Here is a 17,146-nt window from a genome sequence, read left to right on the forward strand (position 1 = left end):
GGAAGCTCTTAATAATCACATGAGAATAAACATGCTTAAAACGTCAACAAAAAATGTTGGTGAGTTATAGGTTTAACCTATATATTTATCAAATCGTAATAATAGACCACAAGATTTCATATTTCAATATACATCCCATACTTAGAGATAAAAGTCATTCATATGGCGAACACCTGGTAACCGACATTAACAAGATGCATATAAGAATATCCCCTATCATTTCGGGAAATCCTTCGGACATGATAAAAACGAATTCGAAGTACTAAAGCATCCGGTACTTTGGATAGGGTTCGTTAGGCCCAATAGATCTATCTTTAGGATTCACGTCAATTAGTAGATCGGTTTACTAATTCTTAGGTTACCAAGCAAAAGGGGCATATTCGGCTTCCATCATTCACCCATATAATGTAGTTTCAATTACTTGTGTCTGTTTCGTAAAACATTTATAAAACTGCATGTATTCTCATCCCAAAATATTAGATTTTAAAAGTGGGACTATAACTCAATTTCACAGATTTTTACTTCGTCGGAAAGTAAGACTTGGCCACTGGTCGATTCACAAACCTATAACAAATATGTACATATATATCAAAGTATGTTCAAAATATATTTACAACATTTTTAATACGTTTTAATATTTTAAGTTTATTAAGTCAGCTATTCTCGTTAGTAACCTACAACTAGTTGTCCACAATTAGATGTACAGAAATAAATCGATATATATTATCTTGAATCAATCCACGACCCAGTGTATACACGTCTCAGGATAGATCACAACTCAAAGTGTATATATATTTTTGGAATCAACCTCAACCCTGTATAGCTAACTCCAACATTACTGCATATAGAGCGTCTATAGTTGTTCCAAATAATATATATAGATGGGTCGATATGATATGTCAAAACATTTGCATACGTGTCTATGGTATCCCATGATTACATAATATATTAAAATACATGTATAATACAATATAAGTTAGCTAGGATATGATTAATATAGATTTGTTACCAATTTTCACGTAGCTACAACAAGCAAAAATATCCAATCTTGTTTTACCCATAACTTCTTCGTTTTAAATCCGTTTTGAGTGTTTCAAGTTGCTATGGTTTCATATTGAACTTAAGTTTATGAATCTAAATAGAAAGAGTATAAGTTTATAGTCGGAAATACAGGTTACAAGTCATTTTTGTAAAGGTAGTCATTTCAGTCGAAAGAACGACGTCTAGATGCCTATTTTGGAAAACATACTTTCACTTTGCGTTTAACCATGATTTTTGGATATAGTTTCATGTTCACAAGAAAAATCATTTTCCCAGAAGAACAACTTTTAAATCAAAGTTTATCATAGTTTTTAATTAACTAACCCAAAACAACCCGCGGTGTTACTACGACGGCGTATATCCGGTTTTACGGTATTTTTCGTGTTTTTCGGTTTTAAATCATTAAGTTAGCATATCATATAGATATAGAACATGTGTATAGTTGATTTTAAAAGTAAATTTAGAAGGATTAACTTTATTTGCGAACAAGTTTAGAATTAACTAAACTATGTTCTAGTGATTACAAGTTTAAATCTTCGAATAAGATAGTTTTATATGTATGAATCGAATGATGTTATGAACATCATTACTACCTTAATTTTAGTAGGTAAACCTACTGGAAATGAGAAAAAATAGATCTAGCTTCAAAGGATCCTTGGATGGCTTGAAAGTTCTTGAAGCAGAATCATGACATGAAAACAAGTTCAAGTAAGATTTCCACTCTAAATAAGATTGTTATAGTTATAGAAATTGAATCAAAGTTTGAATATGAGTATTACCTTGTATTAGAAAGATATCTTACTGTAAATAAGAAATATTTCTTGAGGTTGGATGATCACTTTACAAGATTGGAAGTAAGCTAGCAAACTTGGAAGTATTCTTGATTTTATGAAACTAGAACTTAAAAAATTTACGATGAACACTTAGAACTTGAAGATAGAACTTGAGAGAGATCAATTAGATGAAGAAAATTGAAGAATGAAAGTGTTTGTAGGTATTTTTGGTCGTTGGTATATGGATTAGATATAAAGGATGTGTAATTTTGTTTACTTGTAAATAAGTCATGAATGATTACTAATATTTTTGTAATTTTATGAGATATTTCATGCTAGTTGCCAAATGATGGTTCCCACATGTGTTAGGTGACTCACATGGGCTGCTAAGAGCTGATCATTGGAGTGTATATACCAATAGTACATACATCTAAAAGCTGTGTATTGTACGAGTATGAATATGGGTGCATACGAGTAGAATTGTTGATGAAACTGAACGAGGATGTAATTGTAAGCATTTTTGTTAAGTAGAAGTATTTTGATAATTATCTTGAAGTCTTTAAAAAGTGTATGAATACATATTAAAACACTACATGTATATACATATTAACTGAGTCGTTAAATCATCGTTAGTCGTTACATGTAAATGTTGTTTTGAAACCTTTAGGTTAACGATCTTGTTAAATGTTGTTAACCTATTGTTTATTATATCTAAAGAGATGTTAAATTATTACATTATCATGATATTATGATATATTAATATATCTTAGTATGATATATATACAGTTAAATGTTGTTACAACGATAATCGTTACATATATGTCTCGTTTCGAAATCCTTAAGTTAGTAGTCTTGTTTTTACATATGTAGTTCATTGTTAATACACTTAATGATATATTTACTTATCATTTAACATGTTTAACAAAGTGTATCAATATCTTAATATGATTCATATGTACTTAGTAAGACGTTGTTATAACGATAATCGTTATATATATCGTTTTCGAGTTTCTTAATTCAATAGTCTCATTTTTATGTATATAACTCATTGTTAAAATACTTAATGAGATACATCCCTATCATAATAACATATATATATATATATATATATATATATATATATATATATATATATATATATATATATATATATATATATATATATATATATATATATATATATATATATATATATATATATATATATCCATATATATGTCATCATATAGTTTTTACAAGTTTTAACGTTCGTGAATCACCGGTCAACTTGGGTGGTCAATTGTCTATATGAAACCTATTTCAATTAATCAAGTCTTAACAAGTTTGATTGCTTAACATGTTGGAAACACTTAATCATGTAAATAACAATTTCATTTAATATATAAAAACATGGAAAAGTTCGGGTCACTACACCCACTTGGATTTTTGTTGATCGATTTCTGTTAAAGGCCAAACACCACTACCAATCCATTGATCCCCCTATCCATCACCAAACCTCTTTCACCCTACAACTAAAACACCGCCATAACTAATCACCATCATGACCATCACCGGAGCACACCACTGTTTTGTTGCTAATACAACGTTTTTTTTCTTTCTATTTTTGTTTCTTTTTATTTCGATTCAATCAACACCCAAACAAACTCAACTGCTACTGCTCATGTGCTGTAATTGATGCCCGATTGTATCTGATTACTGTTAGTTTGTGATGATGTTTTGATTATGAAAAAGATGATTAAACGGCTTGCTATTGTCGCGACTGCCGAAGTGCCGAAGAAAAAGGAACCAGAAAAACCACCAAATACCCTACCCACTATATTCTGCCGACTTAATTATTTTTGCAAAAGCTGGACATTACCGAATGGGGTGAACAAATTAGTGGGCTGCCATGTTCCTGTCTTCAGCTCCTGTTTCGTTTTTTTATTTTTATTTGCAGACTAAAAACTCAGTTGGGCTGTAATTGTTATTTGGGCCGAGTTCTATTTTAGTGTAGTTGGGCCGAGGATTGTTGGGCTCATGAAATTGTTGTTGGGCTCCTCAAAATGGGTTAAGTATATTTGGGTTACTAATTAATTCAGGAAAACAGAATTTGGTGTAGTGGTTTGGGGTATTATCGGGATAGCGAGAGGTCGCGGGTTCGAGCCCGGGCAGAGGCATCATTTTTTTTAAGGGCTACTTCTTTGAAGTAGTTTACTTATTACTCATTATTATTATTATTAATATTATTATTATTAATTATTATTATTAATATTATTATCATTAGTATTAAAATGATTAATAAATTTTTTGTTATTATTATTATTAACATTAGTATTAGTATTAATATTATTATTATTATGATTGTTATCATTATTATTATTCATAACATCATTAGTATCATTATTATTAAAAATTATCATTATCATTTTTGTTATTAGTATTATCATTATTAATAAAGTTATTAATATTATTATTATTATTAGTAAATCATTATCATTATTATCAAAACTAACATTCTAACAAATAAATATTTTCTACATTAAATATACATATTATAGATACTAGAATTATATTAATGTTTCATATAACTATATATAAAAAATAATAACATTATTTATATAAATACTTACATATAGCAAACTAATGATATTTTATATATATTAATATAACTAAATGTATAGATATTAATCATTTTAAATATATATACAAAATAATTATATATAACATATAATTTAAGATATAATATAAGTATACGTTTTTAAATGGAATTTAGCATAAATTCTATATAACTACAAATATATAATTAATATATAAATGAAATTATGTAATTTCCATTTTATGTGTTAATAAATATACAATTGATATAGGTTCGTGAATCCGAGGCCAACCCTGCACTTGTTCAGTGCCGTCATATGCATAATTACTATGAAATACAGTATCGTGAGTTTCATTTGCTCCCTTTTTAAATGCTTTTGCAATATATATTTTTGGGACTGAGAATACATGCGCTGCTTTTATAACTGTTTTACGAAATAGACACAAGTAATCGAAACTACATTATATGGTTGAATGGATCGAAGCCGAATATGCCCCTTTTAGCCTGATAATCTAAGAATTAGGGAACATCACTAATTTTGAGAATTAGTGCACCCCTAATTGACGCGAATCCTAAAGGTAGATCTACAGGAACTAACAACCCCCATTCTGGAATTTGGACTGCTTTAGTACTTCGAGTTTATCATGTCCGATGGGTGTTCCAGAATGATGGGGATATTCTATATGCATCTTGTTAATGTCGGTTACCAGGAGTTCACCATATGAATGATTTTTATCTCTATGCAGTTTGCGAAATGCCTGATATGAGATGTATATTTATGGAAAAACGAAAATCTTGTGGTCTATTAAAATGATGGAAATGAATGTTTATGATAAACTAATGAACTCACCAACCTTTTGGTTGACACTTTAAAGCATATTTATTCTCAGGTATTAAAGAAATCTTCCGCTGTGCATTTGCTCATTTTAGAGATATTACTTGGAGTCATTCGTGACATATTTCAAAAGACGTTGCATTCGAGTCGTTGAGTTCATCAAGATTATCATTAAGTCAATTATAGGTTGGATATATTCTGAAATGGTATGCATGCCTGTCAAATTTCGATGTAATGAAAGTTTGTCTTATAAAAACGAATGCAATGTTTGTAAAATGTATCATATAGAGGTCAAGTACCTCGCGATGTAACCAAATGTAATGTATTCGTCCAGATGGATTAGGACGGTCGTTATAACGGGCAGCTTTCAGCTGACAACCAGAACGTATTTCATGCTAGCGTCGGGCATTAAACAGCTTGCAAAAGATTTGTGTGATGGGCGATGCGTCTTCTTTTTGGAAGGAGGACAGAGTGAGAGCATTGTGTCGTTTTCGGTTGCAGAATATTTTCGTGCTTTTCTTGGGGAACCGTGCATGGCACCCGAGTTTGAGAAAAAGTATGCAGTCTTCTTATATGATGAACCATCTAGTAAGATTAAAAAAGCTATTCAAAAGACCAAGAAGTTGCATTCTCTTTAATAAGTAATAAATAAATAACCTAATGCAGCATTCTATTCTATTTCTATTCTACAGTATATTTTAATTTAATATGAGCATGAGGACCTGTGAGACAGTGTTTGGTTGTAACTTTGTTTAGAATACTAGTAGTATTATCCGGTATGTGTTTGAAGAGGTCATTATAATGTTTCCTCAACATCTAATCGTAAAAAAAATACTCCCAAAATTAAGTAAATATTGGATGGATGTAAATATACTTAACAATGTTATAAATACAAAACCAAAACTTCATATTTCAAACTTAAATATGTACCTTACTTTAAAAAAAAAAAAAAAGTTTAGTTCTAATTCTAAGAAGACTATTTATTCGGATTCAATTAATCACATACTTTAAACTTTTAACTAACAATTTTATTATCATCAACACCATCAACAATAACAAACTTTTAACGCTAACAACACCTACAAGGCTACAACAAAATCAACAAATTTATTTTGAGTAAACGGTTTTACCAAGTAATATTATTTAAAAAATAATAAAAAGTACAGATAAGAACATCGACCACAATCGCACATTGCGGTATCACAAACAACCACAAACCAAGGTAGAACCTACAAACCAAAAATATGACTAGCGAAACCAAAAACAACCTACGACATCCCTAGATCAAAGCATGAAACAACTAGGGCTTCCAATCACGGGTATTAATACCAACCGATTCATGTGGTCGTGCCCATTAATTGCGCAGTTTCATCTAGATTTTTTTCAACATCACTTTCCTAATCTACTAAGATTCTCTTATTTGGGTCCCTTCAATATTGAGCATTTTCCCCCTACCCAATGTTATCATCCAATTCATCTAGAGCCTCGAAAGCATTATCCACCTTTACATTACTAGTTGCACCAACACTAGCGATTGCGCCTGCCACGACCACTTTTTTCTTCAATATAGGTCTATAGACTTGCTTCATTTTCTTTCGCATGGCAAACCCATCTATATGCTGCACTTGTTTCCCACCCCCTGTAGCATTGGATTTCCTCCTATTTACCACTTCAAACTCATCATTACCAAAAATATTTTTGGGTTCAATTTGAGCAGCAGACACACGCTGATGAACATGTTGATCAATCGATTTGGGGCATTGAATATCCTGATGTCCAAAAAATGCACAACATGTACATGAAGGGGGTTCCCACTCGTACTCCACTTTGACATTACAAATAACTTTCTCCCGCCTTCGATCCTAGGAACAACCACTCTCAAATTTTCTTTAAGAGTTGTCGTAGTGGAGATCTTAATCATAGCACGAGCATAATTTGGGCGGCCCCAAGATTCCATACACATTGTACTAGTATATGACTAAAATTACCCATCACATGAGGAGCACATGACCAATTTAAACGGATTAAACTAACGTCTTTCAGCGTGAGTGACTAAAAGTGTAATAGTATGAAACCACAATGACTATTTTTTGCAAAAAAAAAAATCATATGACTAAAATTGTAAAATTTGACAAACTACCGTGATCATTCAGTGTAATTAAGTCATTTAACTTTGTCAAGTATCATATTAAACTAACATATTATGGAACATATATATGAAGATTTATGAAATCTAATAAGTTTATAGAATATCCGAATGTAATACATACTATGTTAAGAAAGAAAGAAAAAACAATAATTAAAAGAAAAGTTAAAATTATACGTGTGTTTATATTTTTTCAATATTAGACCATTTGTATCGCAAGCTCCTCAACGGCGTTGGCATCTAGGTGGCAAGCCCAAAACGCCGGAAGGTGGTCGTATCGCCGCGTTGAACCACCGCGTTTTGGACGAGTTCCGGTGGCTCCAACGGTTCATTCAACGTACGTTGTTTAAATTTTATCATGTTTTTATTATTATTAAAATATTATTTTTATCTCTTTTTTAATATTTACCCAATTATATTTTGACACATCACCAAAATATTCCTAACCAACACCAACATCCAACACCATCACTACTACACTCAACAACACAACACGTCATAGTCATCAAAAAAGTGCAAAAAATGCACAACACAAATCCACAACAGGAACTACCAGTACAAATGGTCTTATATTATAAAGGTTAAAAATAATATATAAAAATAAATAAATGTATATATGTATATGATACGTTTCTGTACCAGACAGAACCCTAATTCGTTTGCGAGGAGAAGAGAATGAATAATCCTTGTGGTCTTCATTATCAATCAGGTATGTATACAATTGCCAGGTCATTGTGTATGTATACTAGACGGAACCCTAAATGTATATAGTATGTATACATTGTGTCTGCTGTGTTAATTACTAGTATTAGTTTTAATTTTACCTTAATTATCACAAGATTAAGTTGAGTCATAGCGTAGAGAGGTCTTAAGTAAAGCACAAAAGAATAAAAGCTCTAATTTATCATCTCCATAAGCATGTATGTAAGGAGTACATATGTATTGTTTAAAATAATTTTTGGAGATATAAAGTTGAGCCATAGCATAGGAGAGGTCTTAATTAAAACACAAAAGGATAAAAGTAGAGGTGTTTAGTTAGTAATATTAGTCCTCACTCACTCACTTTCGAAGCAGTTAATTCAGACAATGAAGAATCAGACTCTCTTTGAGTGTAATAAACTGAATAATAATAATACTAATAATTATAAGACAAAATTATGTTTGTCATCCCTGAACTTGTATTCAGCCTTCTCAGGTCATCCTTAAACTTTAATTTTTGCTCCTGTCATCCCTGAACTTATACTTTGTAACTCCCGTCGTCCTTCCGTTAACTTTCCGTTTCATTTTTCCGTTATCTCATCCAATGTGCGAAGCAGATGAGGGTATTTTAGTCTTTTTATCATTTGTTTACCGATTACCGATTCAATACTCGGAGTTGTAGGTTATTAAACGACGACGGACGGATCTCCGATTCAAAACTCGGAGTTGCAGGTTATTGGCGTTTCTTCTACCATTGATGAGTGGTAACCGGAGAACTAGATAAAACCATAGTGACCTTTTTATTTTCCGATTCAACACTTCCACCCAATTTGTTATTTTCACCAAATGGAAGGTGATGTGCTTTCTGTGGATATGAAAATCTTCCACTCTTTTTTAATTTTTGCTGTAAATTAGGGTTTTTGCAGGTTATTGAACGAAGTCGTTTCTTCCACCATTGTTTAGTGGTGACCGGAGAACTAGATAAAATCACAGTGACTGGTGGTTGATGGTTGCTTGCGGTGGTAGAAGGATGTTAAAAAAAAAAATTGTTTTTGACTAAGAAATTGTTCATAGATCTAGTGAGATTGTTTTTTAATTTGTTGGAGAAATTAATTTTTGAATTGTAATTGATTAGAGTTTATAATTTGGGATAAAATGAAATGGGGAATGTCAATTAGGAATAAGAAGTTGAATGAAGTGGTAGGGATGAGAAAGGAGGTGATGAAAGTTTAAAAGACAAAATTACCCTCACATGTCTGGCACATGACCTGAATTAACAGAAAAACTGGATGGAATATAGACCGAGGGACGACCGGAGTTATAAAGTACAAGTTCAGGGACGACACCAACAAAAAAAAGTGTAAGGATGACCTGAGAAGGCTGGATACAAATTAAGGGACGACGAGAGTAATTTTAATTATAATTATGTTTCTTGTGTTTCTGCCTGCAGCTTGTAGTCAGTTGTTTCTATCTTTGAGGACAAAGTGTTCACGTGTTACTTTTTCTAAAGCGGCTACAATAACAAATGATGATGAGGATATTATTATGCCAAAGGTGATCTACAGTTTAGCTCCTGCTTTGGGTCACCACAAGCGATTTTCTAATAACGACGAGAATACGAGAATCCCTTATATTCTCAATGCCCTTGAATATGCTAAACTCACTCCACAGGTAAATCAAATCAAATCAGACTTGTTTGCTCCATCACATTCGTTTTATATCAGTCAATCTGCCTAACTACAGTAGTACTTATTTATATGTAGTTATTTAACTGATGTTAATCTCGTGATCCATATAACAATTTTTGTTATATATGTGTGCAGTTTCGAGGATCTGAGATCAATCAAATTATAGATATTAGAAAAGCTACAATGGAAGATATAACAAGTATCCATTCAACATCTTATTATTCTTTCCTTGAGAAGGTAATTAATACTACATGTTTTATATTATGGACTACTAGGCTTCATCAATTAAAACAAAACAAATGAGAGGGTGACACGTGGCTATTTGTGCATATACACCACTCCCATGTGTGAAGATTGATCCCACTAATTCTAGGGAACTCAAGAATAATATTACCTTCTTCCACTGGAATTCGTTTTGTCACAACAAACCTTGTTATTATAGGTTATGTTATTTTGGTTGGAGAATATCACACAATGATCACTTTCGAATCTTGTTATTATAAAATGCGTTTGTATCAAATATCTAATCTAATACGTATATTATTATTACTAGTGGGATTGTTTGATTGATTGATTGATTGATGCCTCGCTTGTTAATTGTTACTATTCTTCTGTGTATGTATAGACAGTGAAAGATGCTAAGGCTTCAAAAGATGGCGTGTTAGAAATTGAAACTTCTAAATTCCCCACTTATGTAACTCGCACAGTAAGAGCATTCCTCTTTTTGTTTCTTGAATCTGCTCAATATGCAAGAGTTTGAATCTTAATTACAATTACAAATTACAATTTTGGTAATCAATTATTTAAAGGGAGAGATCAAGAGATGGGATCATTATTTTTAGAGGGAAAGGAGGGAATTACATAACATACATCAATCAATATAAACGTCAATATATATATATATATATATATATATATATATATATATATATATATATATATATATATATATATATATATATATTGACGAATTAGTATTATTATTTATTATTATTATTTCAATGATGATTGTTATTCAGATCCTGCTCATTAACTACCAGTACAAATGGTCTTATATTATAAAGGTTAAAAATAATATATAAAAATAAATAAATGTATATATGTATATGATACGTTTCTGTACCAGACGGAACCCTAATTCGTTTGCGAGGAGAAGAGAATGAATAATCCTTGTGGTCTTCATTATCAATCAGGTATGTATACATTGTGTGTGCTGTGTTAATTAGTAGTCTTAATTATTACCAGATTAAATTTGTAGATCGAGCTTTCAAGTCTGAAAGTTGAGCCATAGCTCTTAAAGTCTTAATTAAACCACAAAAGAATAAAAGCTCTAATCTTTCATCTGTATAAGCATGTATGTAAGGAGTACATATATTGTTTAAAATGAAAGAAAGGAGAGATCTTTAGTATAAAATCAGATACGATTAGTCCTCACTCACTTTTTGAAAGCAGTTAATTCAAGCAAGCAAGCAAGGTTAATAATTTCAACACGGTTATTAAAATCTACTCTAATGTAATTGTAATTGTAATTGCAGTAATTAGGTAGATGTTATTAAAACCCAAATAGTACAGTAATCCTTAGAGCACTCGTAACGGTCGTTGGCACGTCTTGGAGCCAAGTCTTCAATGGCGCCACTACTAGCATGTGATCTTCACTTCGCCATTAATGATCTGTGCTACCTTTCGCCTTCGCAACGCATTTTAAACGACGGAGGTAATGCAGTTTTTTTGCTGTACATTTTGTTTTGAAATTTGTACCTTGAATTTTTTTAATTAATTTAGTGGGTGTGAGGAAGTTTGTGATGGGTATGTCATGGATGTTAGCACAATGTCTTGGGTTAGTGATGAGAAGGAAGTATTGATGTGGCGGTGGCGCTGATGTGACAGTCAGTGTTGTGAAGAAGCTATGTCATGGTTGTGAGTGGTCTTACAAGGACACAAAAATAAATGAAAGCTCTAACCTTTCATCCCCATAAGCATCTAAGGAGCACATACATGTGTATTCTTTCTTTATAGGAAATTTAATTAAAAATGCGTTGAATTTTCACCAAATTCCTATTGTATGTATCCAACTTTCAAATCTCCTATTGTATGCATTTAATTTTCTAAATTGTTCTATTGTATGTATTTAACCTGTTATATATATATATATATATATATATATATATATATATATATATATATATATATATATATATATATTTTGTATTATTATTATTATTATTATTATTATATTATTATTATTATTATTATTATTATTATTATTTATACATACATATATATACGGCCCATTATTGGTGGCAACACCAAGCGTCGATTTATTGGCGGCTTGACCGTCACTTAGTGGCTCTATTGAATTCCAGGCTTGATTTTAAAACCCATGGAAACTCGCTCCTACCATTTTCATGGCGTCTCGATTTTATTATTTATTTATTTATCTCTATTTATTTAAATTATTTACTTTTTTTTAAATTAATTTAAATTATTTAAATTATCTCTATTTATTTTCCTACTACTTTTTGGGCCGGATGTCCTTTTGGAAGCAATCTCTTTATCCGTCGAATAGAGAGAGGGAGGACTTTCTCTACTCTTGTAAGTGTTTCACTCGGGGTGGAGAAATGATTTCTCTTTTTTCTAGGATAGAGGAAGGGTTGTCTACGCCTCACCTCCCCCATACCTCACGCATGTGAGATTGAGCATGTTGTTGTTGTTGTATTTACATTATTGGTCCCTCATGTTTGCAAATTCTCATTTCATTGGTCCCTTCATCACCATCATCCATTCATCATCTTCATCTTCATCCACAAATTTTGTATAAAATGCATTGAACTCGGCAATCACTTGTAACTCCTGAGACAAAATGCAACTAATTAATCGAAACTTTGAATTTTTAATCCAAAACTTTGATTTAAGATTCAAACTTCTGTGAATAAAAGTATGATGTTAAGGTTGTTGAAGCACAAGTGATTGATATGGAACACACTTTTTTTTTCTCAGATTAATTTGTGAACATTTGAATCTATCCAATGCGTACATTTTTTTGACCACAAGTTCGACCTTCAAATAACCTAGATATGTTACGATTCTGTAACTGTTTGACTCATCTGAATGTTTTCGAAGGTTTGTATGATTTTACGAAAGACGGGCAAATTATTAGCACGAGACCTTTCTTATTGATTTCACTCCCGTTTGAATTTGTTGAGTCACCCGTATTCTCCATCTTTTCCATATACATCAGAAAGGAATGCAATTGCTTGAATAGTCTTCCTTAATCCCCTGATCAGTGGGTAAATAAAAATAAATGAAGACTAACATTTGACATCAATTAAAATAAATTAGAACACACCATTGAAGTTGGGAATTAATATAAGATAATGCAGAGCAATAGCAATAGACTTTGTAACTAAAAGGCTACTATCCATGTCAAGTAGTAGTTTATGTGAACTTTTTATTACATGAATCAAGTCTCAAAGATTATATATAAAACTTATCATACTAACTGGGATAGTAGAAATATAACTATGTTGCGTATGTTTATATACCTCTTTCGATCAAAATCATCTTTGCAAGAATGAAGATAGAAAAATAAATAGGATATACACTGAATTTCCAATTTTTATGATTGCATTACTCAGATTCAAGTGTTACTTTCTAATCAAAATGAATCCATAAATTATATATTTATTAGGCATGTTTATTTCATCAATTGAATTTATTGCAAAATGCAAATTGATACAATTTTTATACAAAATTTGTGGATGAAGATGAAGATGAAGATGATGAATGGATGATGAAAATGATGAAGGGACTAATGAAATGAGAATTTACAAATATGAGGGACCAATAATGTAAATACCTAAAAATGAAATTGAGGTGACATGGAAGGTTAACTATTATAACAGGTTAAATACATACAATAGAACAATTTAGAAAGTTAAATGCATACGATAGAAGATTTGAAAGTTAAATGAATACAATAGGAATTTGGTGAAAGTTCAATACATTTTCAATTAATTTTTCCTTCTTTATAATTAAAAGAAAAGTAAAAAAACAGAGGTGTTTAGTTAGTAATATTAGTCCTCACTCAATTTGGAAGCAGTTAATTCAAACAATGAAAAATCAGGCTCTCTTTGAGTGTAATAAACTGAATAATAACAATTAATAATAATAATATTTATTATAATCATGTTTCTTGTGTTTCTGCCTGCAGCTTGTAGTCGGTTGTTTCTATCCTTGAGGACAAAGTGTTCATGTGTTGCTTTTCCTAAAACCGCTAATGATGATGAGGATATAATTATGCCAAAGGTGATATACAGTTTAGGTCCTGCTTTGGGTCATCACAAGCGATTTTCTAATAACGACGAGAATACCAGAATCCCTTATATTCTCAATGCCCTTGAATATGCTAAACTTACTCCACAGGTTAAATCAGATCAGAGTTTTTTTTTTTTGCTCCATCTCATTCGTTTATATCAGTCAACTGCCTAACTACTGTAGTATTTATTTTTATCTAGTTATTAAACTGATGCTAATCTCATGATCGATAAAACAATTATTATTATTTTTTTTATTTTATATGTGTGCAGTTTCGAGGATCTGAGATCAATCAAATTATAGATATCAGAAAAGCTACAACGGAAGATATAACAAGTGTCCATTCAACATCTTATTATTCTTTCCTTGAGAAGGTAATCAATACTACATGTTTTATATTATGGACTATACTAGACTTCATCAGTTAAATCAAAACAAATGAGAAGGTGACACATGGCTATTTGTGCATATACTCCACTCCCATGTGTACCCCTCTCATATTCTCTTTTACTTCTTGTTGTTACACCATAATTTGTGTATATTTTTTTACTAGTGGGATTGATTGATTGATGTCGTGCTTGTTAATTGTTATTAATTAATGGTCTTTTGTTTCTTGTAAATCTGTGTATATGTATGTATAGACAGTGAAAGATGCTAAGGCTTCAAAAGATGGCGTGTTAGAAATTGAAACTTCTAAATTCCCCACTTATGTAACTCGCACAGTAAGAGCATTCCTCTTTTTCGAATGATTGTTATTCAGATGCTGCTCATTAATTTTAATTATGTAAATGAATCCACGCAGACACAATGATTCATTGATTGCTGCTGTAGCAGGCTTATCGTTGGTTGATGCTGTGGTAAGCTATCCTAACCCGAATTATAGGTCAGACCTAGTGTTAGCTAGTTTATTTATTTATTTTTATATTATATTATAGGACACATAATAATATTAATATATGAATTATATTTACTTATTTGTGAAGGTGGCAGCATCAAGAATGATTGAGAACCCTCCGATCGGTTTTTCGTTGATACGACCTCCTGGACATCATGCCCTTCGAGACGGGGCTATGGGGGGATGCATTTTTAATAACGTATCTATTGCAGCACGATATGTGCAACGCACTCAAAGACTAAAACGTGTTTTCATTATCGATTTCGATGCGCATCATGGGAATGGAACTAGTGATGCGTTTTATGATGACCCAGACGTATTCTTTCTTTCAACTCACCAAGTAAGCAACAAACTAATCAAACCAACCAAGAAATCTTGCTATAAATAATAGTAGATAATAATGTTTATTTGTTTATTACTACATTATTGAGCATTTCATTTATTTAATCTTCTGTTAATTAATTTGTTTGAATAGTAATTAATTAATGTTGTGAATTTAATTAGGACGCATTCTACCCGGTTGATAGTGGCCAGTTTGATGATATCGGATGTGGGAGTGGTGAAGGGGCAACACTCAATTTGCCATTACCCGAACTTTCCGGTGATATTGCAATGCAAACTGCGTTTGATCAAGTTGTTGTACCTTGTGTCCAAAGGTTTAAGCCCGATATAATTCTTGTTTCTGCAGGGTGGGTCATCATTTTCTTTTGTCTACATAAACCCTACACACACACACACATAAACATCCCTTCAATATTATATGAGGAGTATTTGTTTTTGTTTGTTTAGATACACTGGACATAAAATGGAGATATTAACAAGCAAGTGGCAGATGACTACCCGAATGTCTTACATGTTAGCAGATGGGATTAAACAGCTTGCAAAAGATTTATGTGGTGGTCGATGTGTGTTCTTCTTGGAAGGAGGATGGTTACGGGTACACTAAAGTTTTGTATTGAAGAATCTTTCCGTGCTTTTATTGGGGAACCGAGCATGCCAGGCGAATATGCCAAAGAGTTTAAATACTTGTGGAAGGATGAACCATCTAGTCAGATTAAACAAGCCATTCAGAGGGTCAAGAATTTGCATTCTCTTTAACTAAACAATCTCTTTCTTTTTATAACTCCGCACTTGTAAGCTCTACCTACCAGCTAGCTAGTTTACATCCTGGGTTTAGGAAGATAAAACTTGAATATTTCAAGTCATTGTCTCCTAGGTTGGATGACTTGGATCTATATTTAACAAGTCATTGAGACTAATAAAAATATATGTATTAAATTTGAGATGCACCAAGTTATATTATAGCAAAAAGTTGGACCGAGGACTGGACCATATTATATCGGTTCGAGAAGCCCCTCTGACTTTAAAGTGATGGGTTCGAGTCTTGTTTAGGACATTATTCATGTATAATTATGTAGGGTACGCGAGTTTGCCGTTCTAAAAAATAAAATATCGGTTCAGTTCTGGGAAAAGAACCGTCCCCTTTCATAATCATATGATATATAAAAATTATACGAATATGATATATAGAAAGTGAATACTAGACGTTTCATTTATGTATGGAATAATACACATCTTGAAAATTGAATTATAGGTGTTGTCATAATTTATAATAAACCACCAATGCTAGACTAAACAAGTAAGATAGTTGATTATTAAACGTAGTTGATTATTAAACGTAGGTCTTCTAAAATATTAGTGAACAAAATTATGCGCATTGATTATTTATAACATCCGTGAATGTGTTGTTTTTGTTTCATCGTGCTCTGTAGATACATGCTTTTTCTTTGGTTCCTACTGTTTTTTTAAGCAAACAAGATATTTATTAACTATAAAAAATATATGTACATAGGTGCAAGGATAAACAACATCAGATACGTACCATGCTCTCAAACTAACTATTCTACAACATCTACAATAACTCGTTAATACATATACAGAGCATAAAATTGGTTTATCCAACTCCCCATTCGACTTGAGAACCATTGTTGCCACTCATTTTCTTGCATCTATTTGAAAGCCATTCGAAAGTTTTTACCTGTATTTCGCTTAACAATGCTGGAGCAAATAACACATTCATACCGAACACTTTATGGTTTTGATTTTTCCACAAAAGGCAACCGGTGTCTCATTCAACCAGTTGCCAAACAAGCCTTGATTCTGGCAGATTGAAGAGAGCC

The 17,146-nt window shown here is 31.7% G+C and overlaps 2 protein-coding genes and 1 pseudogene across 4 annotated transcripts in view; all 3 read left to right on the plus strand.

Moving 5' to 3' along the window:
* Window positions 1-5,862, plus strand: part of LOC139868758 (histone deacetylase 14, chloroplastic-like) — a 49,614-nt gene extending 43,752 nt beyond the window's left edge. Inside the window, exon 6 of the mRNA XM_071857100.1 lies at window positions 5,596-5,862. Coding sequence (XP_071713201.1) covers window positions 5,596-5,862 — 267 coding nt within the window. The remainder of the gene's footprint in view (window positions 1-5,595) is intronic.
* Window positions 5,863-7,994: 2,132 nt separating this feature from the next.
* Window positions 7,995-11,736, plus strand: LOC139865614 (histone deacetylase 14, chloroplastic-like). Of its 3 annotated transcripts, XR_011765036.1 has the most exons (7): window positions 7,995-8,079; window positions 9,520-9,740; window positions 9,893-9,994; window positions 10,383-10,463; window positions 10,884-10,950; window positions 11,293-11,471; window positions 11,554-11,736. XR_011765036.1 is itself a non-coding variant. In XM_071853682.1 (5 exons), the coding sequence occupies exons 1-5, from the start codon at window positions 8,046-8,048 to the stop codon at window positions 10,893-10,895; spliced, it is 450 nt and encodes a 149-aa protein (XP_071709783.1). In that variant the 5' UTR covers window positions 7,995-8,045; the 3' UTR covers window positions 10,896-10,977. The 3 variants fall into 3 exon arrangements, 1 of the variants encoding a protein (XP_071709783.1); XR_011765035.1 differs by having other exon boundaries at window positions 11,293-11,736; XM_071853682.1 differs by lacking the exons at window positions 11,293-11,471; window positions 11,554-11,736 and having other exon boundaries at window positions 10,884-10,977.
* Window positions 11,737-13,942: 2,206 nt separating this feature from the next.
* Window positions 13,943-16,112, plus strand: LOC139868759 (histone deacetylase 14, chloroplastic-like; annotated as a pseudogene).
* Window positions 16,113-17,146: the final 1,034 nt, after the last annotated feature.

This window comes from Rutidosis leptorrhynchoides, chromosome 9 (assembly GCF_046630445.1).
Source record: "Rutidosis leptorrhynchoides isolate AG116_Rl617_1_P2 chromosome 9, CSIRO_AGI_Rlap_v1, whole genome shotgun sequence".
Lineage (NCBI taxonomy): Eukaryota > Viridiplantae > Streptophyta > Magnoliopsida > Asterales > Asteraceae > Rutidosis > Rutidosis leptorrhynchoides.

What these genes read in the sequence shown, in the direction of transcription:
- LOC139865614 (XM_071853682.1), top strand. Translation starts at nt 8,046, where the DNA reads ATGAATAATCCTTGTGGTCTTCATTATCAATCAG. An exon ending in ATGCTAAACTCACTCCACAG is followed by an intron (nt 9,741 to 9,892) that starts GTAAATCAAATC and finishes ATATGTGTGCAG; the next exon opens with TTTCGAGGATCTGAGATCAA. An exon ending in ATTATTCTTTCCTTGAGAAG is followed by an intron (nt 9,995 to 10,382) that starts GTAATTAATACT and finishes GTGTATGTATAG; the next exon opens with ACAGTGAAAGATGCTAAGGC.